The following is a 20,047-nucleotide window of genomic DNA, read 5'->3' as shown; positions in this document are numbered from 1 at the left end:
AAAAGAGGTTAAGATGTATGCAACGTTGTTTTACCGTGAAGTATATTTTTATCAGGCTGGGGTGAGCAGTGAGGAACAGGGCGAAGAACAGGGGCTCCAGTGTTAGACCTGGTTTTGAGTCCCAAGAAGGACACTTATTAGCACTGGGGCCTTGGGTAAACTACCTAATACCTTTCTAAGCTTCAATTTCCTCATCTATAAAACAGGGATAATATCCACCTTTAGGGGATGTTTCCAGGATTAAATCAGACCACAAACATATGTAAAACACCAGCACAGCGCCTGGCCCTTAAAAAAAAAAATCACTAAGTTGTAGCTATTATGAACGCTGACGTCTTCCTTCCTGTTCAGAAATCAGTAAGCCATGCAATACATGCACGTACCTCTGTGGTTTCTGTCTCTATCTCTTTATTTACCAGAATATTCAAGACATGTGACTCCTCCATCTCTCAGCAGCCACAGAGTACTCAAATGTTTCCTTGTAATTCTTAACACCAGAATATTTACTTTTAAAGACAGAAAGGAATGTCTTTACAAAAACAATTTCTTTATCACTTGGCCTTGGAGAAAAGATCTGCAATGTCTCCAAAACAGTTATAAATCACCCACTTTAGGTTTTATTATTATTATTATTACGTAAGTGAAATACTAGCATATTTTTATAACACGCCAAATACTGAAAAGGCTCAAGTCATTTCAGAATCTCTTCTACTCTTTCCCACTGCAACTCAGGTCTTCCCCCAGCAGTAACTACTAAGGGTTTTCCATCTGTCCTAAAGCCGTTTCTATGCATAGATACACGAATGTGCATGCATGGTTTGTGTTTTAAGGACATACATGTGCATATAATGTTATACTCTTAAATACATAAAATCTATCACAGCATACAAAACTCTTGTACTCAAAGTACTTTTTGCTCAAAAATATGTCTGGGAGATGTTTCTCTGTTAGTCTTTTGTTTTCCTTCAACTTTTAACTGCCACATACTACTCAACATCACAAATTCACCGCATTTCATTGATTTCTTTCCTAACATACATTTTTTGTATTTTCTTTTTTTCACTATTGGAAAAATGCTGCAATGAGCATCATTCACCCCTTTGGACATGCATAATTGTTCGGTGATGGGCTCTATGAATTTCATTTCAGTCTTTTAAATTCTACTTTCTACTTCTGAATACGGTCTGGAATGTAAAAGTAAATGTAGGCATACCATGAAAAACCTTTCACTGACCCAGCACTCTCCATGCCTAGTTTTTCTCACCCACAGGCAGTCACGGTGACCATGCAATTTCAGAGGTTTTCAATAGTACAAATTCTTATTCTACTTTATGTGCCTAAACAATGGTATAACACACACACACAATTCCTGACCTTGTTTTAGTCCCTTAACAATATATACCGCTTAGGCTCTCGCGTACTAAAACAGTCTTTTCATTCTTTCAATGGACACAGGCAATATTTCAGAGATTAGATATACCAAAATTTATTTGGCATTTCTCAGTGGATAGATGTATGGCTGTTTTCTATGTCTACCTAGTAGAAACAGTCTACAATAAATGCCACTGCATGTATCTCATTTTGTACATATGCAAGTATTTATAGTAAATTTCTGATCTATTTTTATACAGGGTTATTGATCACTTTACTATCAACTTCCAGGAATTTGTCATATATAAGAAATATACATCTATCATTGACTGTGATATGATTTCTACGTATTTTTAAGTTTACTGTTCACCTTTGTTTAAAAAATTTTTACTTTTCTGAGTAAAAACTTTTGTTCTTTAAATAAACACTATGCCCTATAGTCAAATTTGTTCGTTTTTGTTTCTTTTATCAAGGCTTCTGAATTCTGAGTTCTCTTTTATTTCCTTTCAATAATTTCCTAGTATTTCTTTGCCATGTAAAATTTTAATTAATTTGACATCTCTCCTGGTGTTAAGCGTGGATACAAATTTTTTCCAAATAGCTACCTGTTTGTCCATGGAACATGCAAGTACATATCCCCTCCAGTTTGAGATGCCAATTTATCACATACTGAATCCCCACGTGTAGCTGAGCCCAGTGCTGACTTCCTGTTCTAGTCCATTAGTCTGAAGATTCCTGTGCCAGCACATTGTTTCAATTATGACAACTTCATTATATAGTTGATATCCAGTAGGGCTAACTTCCCCTCAAAATTCCTTTTCAGAATGATTTCAGCTATTATGGTTGTTTATTTCCCATATAAATTTAAGGTTTAATTTAAAAAGAGAAAAGGAAACATTTGGTTATTATGAGTTCATAATAAATTTAAAAATTAACAAAGTAGGGGCTGGCACTGTGGTATAGTGGGTAAAACTACCACCTGCAAAGCTTTTTGTGTAAGTACACATTTTTTTTTTTGACAGGCAGAGCAGACAGTGAGAGAGAGAGAGAGAGACAGACAGACAGAAAGGTCTTCCTTTTGCTGTTGGTTCACCCTACAATGGCTGCTGCAGCATTGATCCGAAGCCAGGAGCCAGGTGCCTCTCCTGGTCTCCCATGTGGGTGCAGGGCCCAAGAACTTGGGCCATCCTCCACTGCACTCCCTGGCCACAGCAGAGAGCTGGCCTGGAAGAGGGGCAACCGGGACAGAATCCGGCACCCCGACCAGGACTAGAACCCGGGGTGCTGGTGCCGCAGGTGGAGGATTAGCCTATTGAGCCATGGTGCCGGCCCACATCTATTTTTATATGTAAGCTTTTTATCAAGGTCAAAGCCTTTCAACATATAAAAATTATAATTTTCACCTTAGCACTTTTAAAAAGATTAAATAAGTGTATATCCTAATGAAATGTCACTGCCATTATTTGGAAAGAGTCTTACTGGATCATGTTTTACGCTTCCATGTATACTGCTGAGTTGCTGTTAGTTACTTTGTTTAGGACTTGTACACCTACTTTCATAATTGAAATGAATATATATTTTCCCTGTAATCAATGCAATTATTAATTTTCCAATAAACATGTTATAAACTTCACAAAAAGAACCTGAAAGAACTTTGTGCTCCAGAACAGTCTATATAGCACTGCAGTCATCTACCTGGTGTGCAGGACCCAGTTTGCACTGACTTTTAGGGACTAACTTGTACTCCTCTTCCCAACTCTATAGTAACTGATGCCCAGAGGTGGCTTGAAATTCGTGGCTGGGGGGAGGGGTATTCATGCACAGCCATTGTCAAAGAGCACAGGGACCAGGGCTTTCTCTCTCAGAGAATGGCTTTTTAAACATTTAACAGCACATCTGGTAAAATTTCCTGTTAAAAACACCCAGATTTAGTGGGAGAAATGATAGTCTTCATAAACATTATTTTCCCTATGGAAACTAATTTGTTTCAATTTTCTATCTCTTCTGGAGTCAGTTTTGCAAACTATACTTTTCTTTACATAATTATCCAGTTGATTTAGATTTTACACACCTTTTTTATATTCACATTGTATTTTTCCTTCATTAGGATAATGATTCAGTTTTTCAAAAAAAATTTACATTTAGATCATTTATTATACCTGTTTTTTTAACAATAAATCTGTTTTTAGATTTAAAAATCTTCTTCCAATTTCCATTGGTTTCTGTAGCCTTTGTTTAACCATAATGTTTTGTTATGATTACTGTATCCTGCTACGGTTTGAATATTCATTGTCCCCCAAAGCCCCACGTGTTAAAGACATGGTTTCCAAGAAGGGAGTAGAACCATGGGGTCTAGTGGGAGGTCCTCAGGTCACTCTTAGTGTGTGCTTAGAAGGTAGCTCTCCCAAAAGTGTTGTTGTAAAAGCCTGACTTTGGCCCCAGCCAATCTCCGATTCCCAGCTCAGCACGGTGTTCTTCCTGCACACAGTCTGACGTTCACCACAGGACCTTCACCAAAGCCTGCATCACGACAAGTGGACTTTCTGTCCCCATGACCAGGAGCTACATAAGCCCCTCTTTCCTACATAAGGAGCTTGTCTCAGGTATTGCATTGTAGTCATGAAAAGCTAACATCCTTTTGCCTGTTTTGTTAAACTAAGACATTACTTAAAACTAAGTTTGGCCTTAGATTTATCTGTGGGTTCTGAAAGATTACACTTTCATTATGATCGCTCCTTCTTCGGCTGTTCTCCAGGTTGGGCTTCTATACTACCTTTGACTTGAGATTTCAGAGTATTAGAAAATACCTGGGTACAAGAGGTTTGTTACTCAGATTTCATTACATCATGACCCAACAGTTCTTACGCTACTTCTACTTACTAGAATCTATTGGCATTCTGTTCATGAGCCTGTATATTATTGTGGGAGATTACATTTGCCCAAAATAGAACAGTATTCTGGTCCCACATGCTCTTCTGAAACCTGGCCACCCCCCAACATAAGGTGGAGTCTATTTTACCTTCCTTTGAACCTGGGCAGGACTTTTTTTTTTCTTTTACTACTTGTGTGACCAGAATGTGGCTGAAGCAATTCCATGATTTCTGAGACTTAAGTCATCAAAGATGATGTGACTTCCGCCTGGCTCTCCCTCTCTCTCTTGGGATGCCTGCTCTTGGCTCTCTGCCACTATGTGATAAAGTCCAATCTAGCCTATACAGCAAGCCAAATGGAGAGGCTCCCATAGGCAGGAAGTGGGGTCCCTGGCCAACGGCCACCCTCAACCAGCAAGCATGTGAGTTTACCATTCTTCAGATAATTCCAGCTATCAGATTTCAACTCTTCTATTCTGGCCTCAGACATCCTAGTGCGGAGATAAGTTACTTCCATTATCGTTTACTGGAATTCCTGATCCACAGAATCTATGAACATAATAAACTATCATTTCATGACGATAAACTTGGAGGTGCTTCACAACCATTGTAACTTTAAGAAGAGTAAGTATTAATGTTCACCCAAAAAGAAGTGCACTATATATTAAGATACAGAGTTTAATATGCTTTAATTACATCTACCTGAACATTTTTAATATTTAGGTCTTTGTCATTTTTTTCCTCTACTTGTTCTAAGTCTATGACCAATATGTTTTTCAATTTTTTTCCATTTTATACTATTTGATTTCTCCAACATGAATTTTGTTACTTTATTTTGTTCCATGAGTATCCGTAACTGTCATATCTAACATCAATTTAACACCAGTGCTACAAAGTATCCTTGTCTCAGTTACTGCTTTTCTGCTTGAATTCATCTTTTTTTTATGATTTATTTATTTTATTTTTTTGACAGGCAGAGTGGACAGTGAGAGAGAGGCAGAGTGGACAGTGAGAGAGAGACAGAGAGAAAGGTCTTCCTTTGCTGTTGGTTCACTCTCCAATGGCCGCCGCGGCCGGCGCACCGCGCTGATCCGATGGCAGGAGCCAGGTACTTCTCCTGGTCTCCCATGGGGTGCAGGGCCCAAGCACTTGGGCCATCCTCCACTGCACTCCCTGGCCACAGCAGAGAGCTGGCCTGGAAGAGGGGCAACCGGGACAGAATCCGGCGCCCCGACCGGGACTAGAACCCGGGGTGCCGGCGCCGCAAGGCGGAGGATTAGCCTAGTGAGCCGCGGCGCCGGCCTTTGAATTCATCTTTGATACAGAGTCTGTAACCCTTGCTTCCTTGTTGCTTGTATTCATCCATCCTCGCATTCAAACTTTTCTCAGTCAACTTATCTGTTTCTCTCGTATAATACAGAGAATTGGGCTTTACCTTATGATCCTGTCTGGAAGTCTTTCACATAGGTGAATTAAGCATATTTACATTTTTTTTTCTGTTGCAGATATGAGTGTGTCATGTTATAAGGGCAACATGAAGTAGCTATGCCAGATATCTTCCCGGTGCACAAAGCCTACAATAGTTACCATCTGGTCTTTCAGAGAAAAAAAGGTGGCTGACTCTTGACATAACTCCTAATATGGAGTATAAATAAAGCTGTACTTAGGCCAGTCCTTCTGCTCCCATTGCTGTGGTACCTCTCATCGCTTCGGCTAACAGCTCCAGGGGCAAGTACGATATTCCTTCCTTGCCTGTTCTGGGACTTTAATAGGAATGCTTCTAATCTTTCTCCTGGATGCGAGTTGCTGTAGGTTTCTGGCAGAGTATCTTCATCAAGTTAGGGAAGTTCGTTTCTACTCCTTGTTTGACATTTCACAAATTTTGCGACACCTTTATACCTAGTAGCATAGATATAATCCCTTTTACCCTTTTTATTCCGATGTGACAAATCACTGATACATTTAAACAGTAAACTATCCTTTCAATTTTGAGATAAACTCTACTAGGTCATGAGGAATACTTTTTACCACAGTACTGCTAACTTCTCATGGAGGATTCTGCTGTCCACATTTGCAAAAGTGATTGATCTACAACTTCATTCTCATTTTTCACCTGAAATCCTACAAAGATGAAATGATTAATTCATTATTTCTTCATTTTCCAGAATCATTTGTAAGGAGTCTTTCTCACCTTTGAAGGATGCCTATTTTTTCAGTTTCTTGTACAGTCATTCTCCTTAGATTTGCATTTCTTTCTGAGACCTTATTTGTAATTGTTGTAGAACTGTCTATTTTATTTAGATTCTCAGATTTATTAATATAAACTCTTTGATTTTCCTTAATCTCCTAATTCCTAATGCTATAGAACATACTTCAAAAGATTCACAGAAATATGACATTAAAAGATGCTTGTTTTGATGCAAAAGCATTTGCAATCCATGCATAGCTTTTTGGTAATAGATTTTTCAGTAACTCTGAAAACTCCTTGTATACCTGTATTTCAACAATTTCTACACCAAAATCAACTTACATTTTAATTGCATTTTCATAAGGTTTTTGACGTACAATAGGTCCATCTCTTTCTAAGTGTGCTAGGTTCATTATTTCTTTTCAAAAGTTTTTCTGATAAAGCATAGTGTATATTGTTTTTGGTTTATTAAATTTTAGCTTTTTAAAGTCCTTTTACATATTATTGGGTGTGTCTGGGTTTTTTAACATTAGTATCTATAAATACTAATATTACTTCTATTTTCTATTACTTATTTCATATGTTTGAAAGGAGAAAAATCAATTCTATTTCTGGCTATATCCCACAATTCTTAATAGACTATATTGCTATCACTTCTACTCACTCTTACAGAATAAAGTCTGTTATACCCTCATAAACCTGAAGTTTCATTTATTCCTAATTTTGTATTTTTCTTTTCTCTTTTTTCTGTTTTTGTGGGATTTTTCATCTAAAAAGTATTTTTAATTTCAAATTTTCCTTAGTAAGTTCATTTCAACTGAGCACGACTCTGTTCTTTATGACTCAGTTTGTAGAGTTTTAATGACCTCTTTTCTCTCTCCACCCATGTACTTACACTTACACACACACACAGAGCATATTTATTGTTTTCTGTTTAATGGGATGTATATGTTTTGAAATTTCCTTTTGCGTATACGTCATTTTCTGTCTTTAGGTTTAATTGTGACTTTTCTTTCTAGGAACTTTTTGCCTTATTTGGTTCAAAGGCTGGAGACACTAGAGGTCCACACACTGAGGCTCACAGTATGGCTTCCCACTCTGTTTTCTTAGTTTGACAAAGCACTCTCACCATCATCTCATTCATTTCAGCAACAATCTGGAGCCTTACTGTGTCTGATACTAATGCTGCTTTTCTTGGTTTTTGTTTTTAACATGTATCTAGCATTTTCCTGAATTCCCCCCTCACATTTTCAAGCTTCTTCTATCTATCATTTCATTATACATCTCTCTCTTAAATGGTATTTAATTTTATATGTGCCTTTTGACAAAATCTAGGAGAGCTTTATTAGTTTTTCCCACTTCCATATATTAAAACTTTTACGCCGGCACCATGGCTCAATAGGCTAATCCTCTGCCTTGCGGCGCTGGCACACCAGGTTCTAGTCCCGGTCAGGGCGCCGGATTCTGTCCCGGTTGCCCCTCTTCCAGGCCAGCTCTCTGCTGTGGCCAGGGAGTGCAGTGGAGGATGGCCCAAGTGCTTGGGCCCTGCACCCCATGGGAGACCAGGAGAAGTACCTGGCTCCTGCCTTCGGATCAGCGCAGTGTGCCAGCCGCAGTGCGCCAGCCGTGGCGGCCATTGGAGGGTGAACCAACGGCAAAGGAAGACCTTTCTCTCTGTCTCTCTCACTGTCCACTCTGCCTGTCAAAAAAAAAAAAAAAAAGACTTTTACAATTTTACTGACTCATGTTATCTTACTGTACTGACCCAATCACTCAGAATGACTGTTCTGGTTTGCAGAAAGCTCTGTTGGCATGAGGACCAGACTAATGGTGAGATCAGACATACAGATGAGTTGACCCATGTGTCGGCTTGCACTGGGCAAGCCTAATATTGCTACTGTCAGGCTCCTAGCAGTTCTCCTTGTGATCAGAGAACTACTGAAGTTAGTTCCACATTGAAAACTCTCCAATTTGTTTCTGGCTGTGATCAGCTTGCTCATCCCAGCTTTAACCCGTCTTGTGTACAATCTGCACAGTTTTTTTTTTTTATCAACAGCAGTAGCCCTTCTTTTCCAGGTTGTCACTAGTTTGAGGGTTGCTGGTCTTTGCTATGGGCAAAAGGGTTGCATTGTTTCTATCGTTTACGCTAATATCTTGGGATGGTTTCCCTTCTCAGTCTTAGTTGCAGTAAATGGTGTTATGACAGGTAGTTAGGAGACCTTTAGATTGAGAAGGCTGTAACAGCTTGGGTTCCTACATATGCAAATCAAAGTCGGGGCACAGGGCAGCAGGGATTACAGAATTCGGTTCTTAGGACCCACTATCAGCAAAGGTAGTCAGAGCATTTCTTTATGGCCTGCACTTACTCAGAAAGGCAGGAGTTCAGAGTAGTTATGTTCAGGCCATATGGGTGACTTTGGGCAAAGGGGTTCCAGCTCTGTGCCCTGCTTCAGGGAACAGGAATTCTGGGTTCCAATGGCTTGCTCTGGGGGAGAGTAAGGGCAGGGAAACAGGAGCACAGGGGCAAGTCAGAGACCGTGGTTCTAAGGCCTTTCAATGTCCTTTAATTCAATGCATCCAGCATCGCAAATAGCCTTATGTGGGGTAGCATCCTCTGAACCCCAACACTGCTTTATGCATTCCTCTATCCCTTGTGTTTTGAGCGGGGCTCATGGTATAGTCCATATCCAATAGATACCTCTATGGATTCCGAAGAAGGAAAGGCAGCTACGGATATTCCCAGGTACATCAGCACTCACGGTCCCCTCCAAACCAGTTTCTCCAGGGGACCTTCATTATTGGACTTGAACATGGCAAGAAGTGAAAGTTCCGGAGAGAATCCAAGGAGGCAGATGAAGCAAGTGAGAAATCAGACCTCAGAAGAGAAGTCCTCTCTTGAGTAAAGAAAATCTGTGAAGGAGGATGGTTATATGGTGTTTCTGCCTCGGACACGACAAAGGGACTACATCTTAACTCTCTGACTCTCCTTCAGTTGGGAGAAACTGATGAGCGAAAGCAAGAAAAAAATCAAGGAATAAAGAGCTAATCCACAAGGGAGAAGATCGTTTTATTGCTCTCACACAGATGTCTGTCGTAATAACACAGGATATTTTTTTTTCCTTTAGGGGAGGGTGAGAATGGAGGTGGAGGAGCATGGTTGAAACTGGGACCTCCCCTGGGCAGTCAGGGTTTGGGAATTAGCATTGCGTTATTTTTCTGGCTCCCCACCCCCTCTTGTCATTGAGTTGAGAAACATTTGCCCTGCACTGCACACACAGTCTGCATTAGCATCCCTGAGGGCAGAACTTTGACCCCATAGGCTGAGGAAGCTACAAATGGAAAATTCCAACTTGCTGTACTCTTTTATTTTCATGCTAATGCTTCTGCAGAGAGTATTTAAGGAAACAGATGTACAAGAATAATAAAGTGCAGAGGACTGAGAACTCCTCTGGCAACACTGAAGCATTGTTCCTGCATGATCTTATATCTCTGTGTGCCTGTACAAGTCCAGAATGGCCAACGGGAAACCCTGGTTTCATTTATGAAACAGCTGAACTAGTACTGACATACAGAACTCTTGGTCAAACCCAGTCAGGATTTGGAAGTTATGTAAGTTTCTTCACCTCCTCTAGGCTACCTCAAAAGACAGAGGAGCACACACTTCAGGAAAAAGGCCTTGTGGAATGCTGATTCCCAGTCTCCCTGGCCAATCCGCCTCTGATTTCAGCAGGACGCAGTCTTTCCTCGGATGGAAGCTAAATGGCCCTCACTGTACCTTCAGCTCCTGGCTACTGGCCTTGTTTTCAGTTTAAGAAGAAAAACTCCTCCCTTTGGTTTGCAGAATAACCTCATCCTGGTTGGTAAGTCAAGAGACATCAGAGCGCCACACTCTGCAAAGCTAGGCTGTCTCATTAGTCCCCTCCTGAGGTGTAAGCAATACTTAGGTTTGCCTTCCCCCTGGACATGCCTTACAGAGAAGTTCATCAGAAACACAGGAAAATACCCAACTCCGGCGTTAGGGCTTTCTTCCCCCAACTCCCACCAAGATTGTGGCTCAGTATCATCAACTCTCCACGTAGTCTCTCCCCAAACACTCCCACACCCTGAAACCACCCAGGGCAACTTCTTTCAGCTCAGTGCTCACCTGCAGCCAAGGCACCTCCATACGCTTCTCTCTGCACTCATCTCCCCCTCGGAGGCCCACAGTCTGCAGGCTGAGCTCCTGCACTAGGCCCCAGGGAACAAGACTAAAGTTCAAAATGGAGTCATCCTAGCAAAAGTCCTACCAAACAGAATATAAGGGGTTATCCAGCCTCCCCAGAAATCAGGAGTCAGTAGTTTCTGTGGACAGGATCATCACATTCTCTCTACTTTAATCCTGACCCAAAGAGGTCACCTGAAGCGTCCTGATGTTAACCAAGCAGCGGTTTTACCACCATTGTGCCTCACCTCTTTCTGTTCCTGACCTACATGGAAACCACTGTGAAATGAACCACTTACTCTTTGGTCTGTGTTTCTGGTTTCCTAAGCAGAGCATGAAGCCCACCTCTCTGGCTCAGCTCACTGGCACTCTCACTAGGATTCACGGAATCAAGGGCTGCCTGTTCTAGAACCACAGATGAAGCCAATCAGTATCTCTACACTGAAGGTGCTGTAACCTTGTCTTGTTGTGCTCCTTTCTCTGCACTCTTAACTCCAGCCTGGCCTCTGCCTTCCATGTGTAGAAAGACCTTGCGTCCAATTAGATTGCAGGATCCCTGAAGGCAGAGTCCAAGGCTTCTCTTGCATCTCCTGTACCCCCTCGTGCCAGATTCCACATATTGGAAGCTCTCATAAAAACCTGTGGTTGATGGACTGATTGAAGAAACAGAAGAAAGCCCCTGCGGTGACCTGAAGCATATGGAACTCTGGAGTAAGGGAAATGAAAAGCCCAGAAAGTCCACTACCACACCCTTTATGAAGTACACACATCCCAACAAATCCAAGGTTATTGGAAAAGTAACAGCCTTCTCCCCCACCCCCCTGCCCCTGAACTCCCCAACCAAGAAAAAAATTTTCATTAGAATGGATAAAGAAACAGAGCAGTAAATATTAATGGCTGGGAGGGGAGGGTAGAAGACAGCAGGGCTGCGCGAGCAGGTGTTCACCTCCCTCAATTTCAATCCATTTGCAGCCAGTGACGTCATCACTTGGCCTTCTTGAGCTCACCGACAGGCCATTTTTCATGATTTTACCATTTCTGGCCAAACGCTAACTTTTTAATTAAATCAACCACATGATTCCAGATGTTTGTTTATTTGTTCCAAAAACGGTTATAAAATCACTACACGAGGAAAAACCAGGGGCAGAGGTAAACTTTTCTGTAAGAGACGGGGAAATAAAATGAATCGGAGGAATTGAGACCTTGCAGTTACTACTGGGGAAGAGCTCACGGCAGAATCTAGACCAACGGCCCTGGCTCAAGGAGCTGTTCTTCCACTAGCCCAGGATCCAGGAATTAAACATATTGGGCACTTTGTAAAAGAATGCAGTCCATATTCAAGCCAAAGCCCAGAATGAGAACAAACTTCTGTGGCTGCTCTGCCTGCTGCTTCTATGTTTATCCGTGCAGCCGCAAGCTTCACTACATTAACTCCACCAGTCTTCCATTTAACAGGGCATATTACAGCTAATGCATGTGTGGTAGTGGAGAATCCTACAGCAGGAGGAACCAAGAGAGGAACAGGCACAGACCACAGCTTCCCACACACCATGCTGCCTCCCTGAGAACTTTCTGGGTCTCTGTTTCTCTCTATCCCAAAATGTCATCAGTCATCCAGTCTCCCAAGCCGGCTGCAGAAGGTTCCTCATATCCCTTCTCTTATCCTCTGCTCCCAGACAGCTGCTCTGAGTCTTGATCATCAAGTAGCCTTTCAACATCTTCCTGATACTAGGTTCTAAGTTTTGGTTTCAAGAGCCAATTCCAGAAATACTTTGAACAAGATGAGGAAGGAAAACACTGATGGTCCATACTCTCAGATGCCCCAAACCATGGGCAACCCGTTTAACACCACAGTGACCACGAGGTTCCACTTACAGCAGTCCCACTCCCACACCACCAGCAATATCTGCACCCCAGCTGTCTTCCACATCTGCTACCAAGCTGTTTCCTAAACTACCTTTGCAAGGAACCTGCTTTTTGAAAGCAACACAGTCTACAGGCACATAGGCTGGTGTCAAGAAATCTAAGGCACCTAAAACTGGAACCAACTACCTTCAGTACCATCCTACAGGGACCCGAGTTCAGGTTCTTCTTATTCCCAATTGTCCCTGCATACTTCTTGTAAACTACACTGCCCTGCTCACAGTTTTTCAAATACAGACCTTTCTTGCCTGTTCAAGCCCTGTTACAACATGGACCCACCTTATAGATGAAACTTTATTTCTCACTCGTTCAAACCTGCGTTCCTTTTGTTCAGCAGTTCTGTCTCTTCTTACCCCTAGTTTTCTGAACCTGTTTTCCTTTTGCAATGTCCTTCTCTTGCCTTCTACCTCCCTTGCTCTGTGCATTCTTCCAAGCTCAAGGCACTCATCCTCCAAGCAGCCCTGCCTCACTATTGAGCCTTCACTGACTCTGTACTATATACATTTCCTAAATATATAGAGTACTTATAGCTTTCACCAAGTAATGTAACCCTCAAGTATATAACGGATGGTATCTTGTCTGGTTGATACTCCTTCATTTTGGGATCTTGTCATTCAAATCATGACTTCTTGGAACACAGAGAGATGCTCTCTAGGTCTGAATACTCCACAAACCCCAACAGACACACTGTCCACAGTAGGTGCAACAGAAAGACATACAGTGGGAATCACAGAAACCCACGTCATTTCCAGAGTCCTATTTGATCACGTCCCAGTTCTTCCTTTGTAATCAAAGGGACAAGGAACAGCCCACAGCCCCAAAACACAAGCACACGTAGCATCTTCTGCTCTGCAAATTCTAGGTTCCCATTTTTTTTTAGTTAGAAGCAGCTGAGGCTGGCACTATAGTGCCGTGGGTTAAAGCCGCAGCCTGTTGTGCCGGTATCCCATGTGGGCACCTGTTCCAGTCCCAGCTGCTCCACTTCCAATCCAGCTGCCTGCTAATGTGTCTGGGAAAGCATAGGAGAATGGCCCAAGTACTTGGGCCCCTACACCCATGTAGGAGACCCAGAAGTTGTTCCTGGCTCCTGGTTTCAGATCAGCTCAGTTGCGGTCATTTGGGAGTGAACCAGTTGATAGAAGACCTCCCTTTCTCTGTCACCCTTTCAAATGAATAAATCTTAAAAAAAAAAAAAAAATAGAAGGAGCATATTTCTACCACCATCTTACCATCTTTTGTTTGAACTATGTTGGAGGAAGGGTTATCTTACGAACCACCCATTTTACAGAGTAAGTTTACTGTTTGGGGGTCAGAAAAAAGTGGGATCCATTTTTCCCTCCTTGCTTTGATTCAGAGATAGAAAATCCAGATGCGACACTCTTCTGTGTCTACAAGTGCACCACAATCCTGGCCAAAGAATAGAAATACAGCAATCCTGGAGACTGTAAGTGAAATATCATCCTCGGTGGAAAAAAAAAAAAAAAGATAGGAAATGGACCCCTGTGGATTTCAAACGCTTAAAGGAGGATGCTTAAAGTTCCTGGCTAAGGTCCATGCCAGTCTTGGTAATAGTCTAACAGATTCATCCATCTTCAGATTCCACTTGGCTTGCTCTTCCATCACTGCCACCCTCCCAGACAGCGAGTGCACACACGCACATCTATCTATATATATGCGGAAGTTTTAATCTACACCACCTTCCATTCCAATCCACCCAGCACGGCTCGGGACAGAGCGAAGCTATTGACCCTGCAAAGTAGCAAGGAGATGAATTTGATGACCCAGACTAGAGTTTTTAAACCATTTCAGCAAGGTGTAGAATCAAAAGAAAGTACAATTTATTCAGCACTTAGTAAAGTCCTTTTACTTTGGAACAGCGCACACACTGAAAATAGACTCCCACTGCACTGCCACATAGATAAAATAAACCTGTCAACCACTACTGTCAAATCACCAGTCACCTCAATTAAATAAAGAAAACTTTAACATCTCTCAGCATCTGAGAATTCCACCAAGATTATAAGGCCATAAAAGCATTATAAAGGAAAGAAAACTAAAATAATGGGTTCTGTGGAAAATGTCATCAGAGGAAATCATTTTACATAATTAGAAAGTGCTAATACAAGCTCTGCACACCGTGCCCCCACACAGCCAGGGCGAAGTGATGGCAAAAAGTCAGAGACGGGGAAGCCAAGGCCATGTTCTTGCTCAGAGGACGCCGGGTGAAACGTGTCCTTGCTGCAGGGGTTGATGGGTCTCTTTCCTCTCCTTTCTTCCTGCCCGTCACCAGTGTTTAGTATACCTTCTACAAGGGAAGTTAGGATCTGTCATGATTCTATGAACCTTCAATGAGTCAGTGCCAATTTTCTGAGAAATCATTTGATTCTTAGCTCCCTCCAAAGACTAATCAAAATATTCAGGAAGACAGAAGGCAATAAATTAGCAGGCTGCCTTAGTCATCAGATCTGATCTCAGGTGAGACCTACTTGGCAAAGGCCCTGAACCTCCAGATGAGTTATTCTGTCTTTTTAAATGGCCAATGAGAACCAACAGCCTGTAGGCCAGAAAACTCCCTAAGGCTGAGTTATTGGGATGGCCCAAGCAAATGCATCTATTTTCCTTAAGTCTTTGGTATGGGTCTAGGCAGGTTTTAGTCCTGATGATAAAACCTACTTAGCTTTCACATGCTCTGGGCATTGACATGGCAAAATGGTACAAATCTAAAAAATCAAATAAATAAAAATTGGCTTCAGAGACAGACTGCTTCCAAATCCTTTAAGACCCAAACACATTTTTCCATCACAACTGAGCCATCAGGTAGCCTCCTTCTGAGCCCTGTTCAAAGCACCCTGCTTGCTGGCATGGAGTTTTTCTGGGCAGTTACAGCCCCATCTCAAATATCTTCAACCACATCGCCACCTCTTCACATGCATCCATTTCATGTCCCTCTTGCTCATTTCACTTTCGCCGATAATGAGCTGAACAAAAATATTCTATATTTACAGCTTCTTTGAAAATATACTTTATAGTAACAGGCTAAAAAATGTGGTTTTTAAAATTAAAACAAAGAAAAAAACCCACAGTTTTTCTTTCTGTTTCTTCTTTTTTGGATGGCCCACATTGTGCTGCATCATGGAGATATACAGAAAAATCAATTGCTAAGCATAAAATGCAACTTGCATTAAGGAAACTGCAAACGATAACTAATTATGATAAACTGCCATGTAAATTACTCTGTGACAGCCCCAGCAATCAATTTCGAACACAAATAGCCCAAGCCACTGGCTGGTGAAGATGAGCTCTTAACAACAAAACAATAAAAATAATGGCAAGATTGCGTCAACGGTGGTCAGAGATGGAGGGTCATCGCCAAGCAAATTTCCCAGGAGGTTGCCTCTTCAGTTTTTGCTTTCTTTCTTCTATATACTTATGATACAATGCTTCACGTGGCAAGTTAACTATAGCACATCTTAAAAACTGTATACACATCAGGAAAAAAAATAATTACAGGATGATTACTGGGCTTGCACTTAATTTGCAAACTGTATATGCAGACAGACTGGAAGGGGTTCTCCAGTTGAGAGCTGCTGGTGAGCTTATGGTAGATGCCCCAGATTACCTGTTTTAACATCACCCCCAGCCTCTGCTAAGGGCTTCTCTGCAGCTCTTAGCAGGAACTGGAAACTCTATTTCCTATAACTCCCTCTAGTCCATCATTGTAGGTCAGAGTCCTCCAAACAGAGGCACTAGAACATGATTTGGGAATCAAGATAGGAACGTGAGCAGGGCCATCGGTGGACATTCTCGATGTGTGCAGCAGAGTCCAGGTCAACCCCTGAGAAACAGCTGCACAGGTGCTGCAGACGGAAGCAGTCAGCAGGAGAGGCCAGGTGGTCCTGTGATACTCTGAAATGTTTCAGCAAGCTCCTGGGAGTCCCCAGCCTCAACACTGGAGAGGAGGCCGCACCTCCCTGCAGCCGTGGCTCAGACCCTGGAAAGCCACCCTGAGCTGTGATTCCTGGGCCATGCATCTCCCTGTACTTTTTCTTCTCTGCCATGTAGCACAATGCCCCTGGTCAGCCCTTTCCACATTTGCTTCCCAAGTCCTGTGTGAAGGGGTGACCCAGGATTCCAGGGCAGAGTTCCGATGCTTTTCCCCTTGTCCCTGTCAGTGGGTGGCTCTGCTTAATTCTTGGTGTCTTCCTCTGTTCAGTAGGAATAGTAATATTTGCCCTCTCCATGTTACAAGGTTATCCTGAGAACAACTATGGTCTCTGCTCTAAATAGAAGTGCTTTCCCTAAAAGTCACTGTGGCCCACAGAAGCATGACTGTTATGTGTCGCAAGCAGCAGATGAAGAATGGCAAGGCTGGCACATTGGGGTATATCCTGTCCATACAACCTTTTTATTGAGTTCACATTCTTAAAAAAAAAAAAAAAACAAACTTTGCTCATTTTCATCCACTTTAAAGAGCGAGCGAGTGAGCGAGCGAGCGAGCACACTCCCATCTATTGGTTCACTTACCAAATGTACCTAACAGCCAGAACTTGGCCCAGCCAAAGTCTGGAGCCCAGAACTACATCTGGGTCTCTTACACGGGTGGCAGGGGCCAAAGTCCTTGGGCCATCATCCACTGCCTTCCAGGAAGCTGGATCAGAAGTGGAGGAGTCAGGACTTGAAATGATACCCTGGATGTGGGTGTCCCAAGCTGAGGTTTAATCAACAGTGCAACCATGCCCACCCCCACGTGATCTACTTAAAGGCACAACCTCCCAGAAAGTCTATCAGTGTTTTTCATAGGGCACCTGCTGAGGACACAGCATGTGGACTGCTGCTAGGAGACAGCAGAGGCACTCAGCCAGCCCCATGGTCCCCATCCTGCAGAGGTACACTCAAACCTAGGGCAGCACTCTCAGAATACTGCATGGAGACCACTCCAAATCCACCGGTGTACCACAGCCTACATGTTGCTAAGAGTCCAGACCCCTTGTTCATGAGCTCTGTTTAGTAAAATAATTCCAATAATTGCAATGTATCCTATTTCTTTCCTTACTATCAGAACACTGAAGTTTAAAAAAATTACAACATTAAAATAATCCTCCACTTGACTGTTAGGCTTGTAGATAAATGCTCTCTGGCTGGAACCAACAGTTACAGCTTGGGGTAGGCTTTGGGGTGCAACCAGCTAAGCAGTGGCTGTGATCTACTATCAGAGTGCTGGTTTGAGTCTTGGCTGCTCTGCTTCTGATCCAACTCCCTGCTAAAGTACCTGGAAAGACAGCAAAAGATGGCCCAAATATGTGAGACTTTGCCACCCATGTGGCAGACCAGGATGGAGTTCCTGGTTCCTGGTTTTAGCCTAGCCCAGCCCTGGTTATTGCAGCTATTTGGAGAGTGAATTTGTGGAGAGAAGCATGAGACTCTTAATCCCAGGGACGTGGGTTTAAGCCCCACATTGGGCACCAGATGTTGCTGTAGATTTGTTCTGAGAGGAGGAGCACAGTGGGGGCAAGAGGTGCAGAGTCACCACACTGACACCGGGAGATGGGTAAAAGCAGGCCAGAGGCTAGCAGCCCGCAAACTCATTTATTTCAGTTGGTACAGCAGCTTATATAGCTGAGGCAGCCAATCCAGTCAAGGGGCTGTGATTGGTTAGGACAATCACAGCCTGTTGCCAGGCAGGCTTCATTGCCCTGTGGGTTCCAAAGCCATTCCTGAGTAACTGACGCTTGCTTAGCAGTGGCCATCTTGGCATGGCCTTCTCAGTCCACCACACTCTTGCTCTTTCTCTCTCTGCCTTTCAATTAATTAAATAAATCTTCCTAAATAAATAGCCATGGCTTTCACCCATGATGATCTAGGATTCTGAAAGCAGCAGAGATGAGGGCTGAGTTGTATGAGGCTAACCCTTCCCTCCAGGGTCCTCACCTCAAGGCAGATGGGTCTCTTCTCTGATGAGGAATCAAGTTACCTTGCAGAGATATAAAAGATACCGACTATTCCCCTGGGTTTCAATCACTCATTCATCACATACATATTTGAGTGCCAATCAAGTATGAGGCCCTGTATTGTGTGCTGCTGACACGGTGATGAGCAAACAGAATCTCCTCCACTCCTTCCAAAGTCACACTGTCTAGCACGGCAGGCATGGAACAGGGCAAGGCAGCCTACGATGAATATTCAAGGCAGGGTTAGATGGGTACCCTTTGGAGCTGTCATATTTAAGGTGATGACTGAAGCATGAGTAGGAGTCAGAGACATAAACGACAAGACGAGTTAGGCTTAGTACTGACTCTCGAGGAGTTTGCATTTATGAGGATTTAAGACCTACAGAGCCTGACATCTTTCAAACAAAGCAGAATATGAACAACTGCACTGAGGAAATAGAAACAAATATTCTAAGTACCTCAAGAAAGGGAAAAATCAATACAGCTCAGGTCAGGGAAAGTTTCATGCAGGAAGCTCTGTACATTACTATGCCTATGATATATGGATTAACTGTAAGCTACAGATGGGGAAATTGAGTCCCCTGTGTCCTGATCATTATTCCAGGCCCAGACTTCCACTGCATTTGAATCTACATTCGAAGAACATGAATCTTGGGCCTATCACACTCGACATTGCAAGTTACATAAAAGGACAAGTAAAGGGGAAATGGCACGTACAGAAAAACAGCAATTTGCACATGAACTACTGCCCGCCGGTTTTTGTAGCTGTTGGTGCGGAATGAAAAGAGATTGGGAGCTGGATGAATCAAAGATTATTTGCAAATAGAACTTCCAGTTAGGGTTTTAGAGATGCATTGCAGACATCGCGGAGGGTTTCACCTCCGAAGGAATTGATGTCATTTACCTTTGTGCCATACAAAGTCCTCTCTGCATAAATGCTTGCAAGCTGTAGCCAGCAGGGTATTAGCAAATGGCACTCAAATAGTTCAGTGATTACAGAAATATATTATATTGCAATAACTTTCTTCAATATAAACACAACACAGCATTAAGAGATTTCATTTTGGGTGCCAAAAAAGCAATGTTACTTGTTGGTGTATGATTCATGTGAAGGCCCCTCCAGAGACCAACCCAGCAATAATCCACCCTTAATGAACGTCTTCGGTTTTCTCATTACTGGTCTCCTCATGGCCAAAGACCATCATGTCATGTTGCAGACTTGATTTTTTTCAGCATCCAAGTCCTTTGCACCCACTAGTGTGTTAACGTGTGCAGGGGCTTTCCTCAGCAAACTTAAGATGTCTGTTTTTTGCTCCCTCTAAATAACATTTTTATGTTTCTTTTTCCATTGATGTTGGGCTCTGATGTCATCAAGGGCACCTACTAGCATTCTACCTTGGGCTTTTTTGCATATTATAAATATTACTCAAAAGCCTTCAAAAATGGTTTGCCTTATAGTCTATTTCTTTAAGGCTTGGGTTTCTTTTATGACTGTTAAAATGACAGATGATATTTGTCCTATGCCTGATGGTTATCATTTATCTGA

General features: G+C 42.5%; 1 protein-coding gene across 26 annotated transcripts in view; it reads right to left on the bottom strand.

Moving 5' to 3' along the window:
- Positions 1-20,047, bottom strand: part of LRMDA (leucine rich melanocyte differentiation associated) — a 1,125,029-nt gene that overhangs the window by 193,452 nt on the left and 911,530 nt on the right. For 2 of the 26 annotated variants that reach the window (XM_089313521.1, XM_089313516.1), the window contains exon 5: positions 56-8,128. The exons of 21 other annotated variants lie outside the window; for them this stretch is intronic. In XM_089313521.1, coding sequence (XP_089169647.1) covers positions 7,869-8,128 — 260 coding nt within the window. In that variant the 3' untranslated portion in view covers positions 56-7,868. Of the gene's footprint in view, positions 1-55; positions 8,129-14,395; positions 14,859-20,047 lie in introns of those variants that run through there. 3 more of the 26 variants (XR_016220988.1, XM_089313519.1, XR_016220981.1) reach the window with 3 other exon arrangements.

Source organism: Oryctolagus cuniculus, chromosome 15 (assembly GCF_051225735.1).
Source record: "Oryctolagus cuniculus isolate XC-2025 breed Fujian yellow rabbit chromosome 15, ASM5122573v1, whole genome shotgun sequence".
NCBI lineage: Eukaryota > Metazoa > Chordata > Mammalia > Lagomorpha > Leporidae > Oryctolagus > Oryctolagus cuniculus.
The sequence above is the reverse complement of the archived record's forward strand: the minus strand, read 5'-3'. Positions and strand labels throughout refer to the sequence as shown.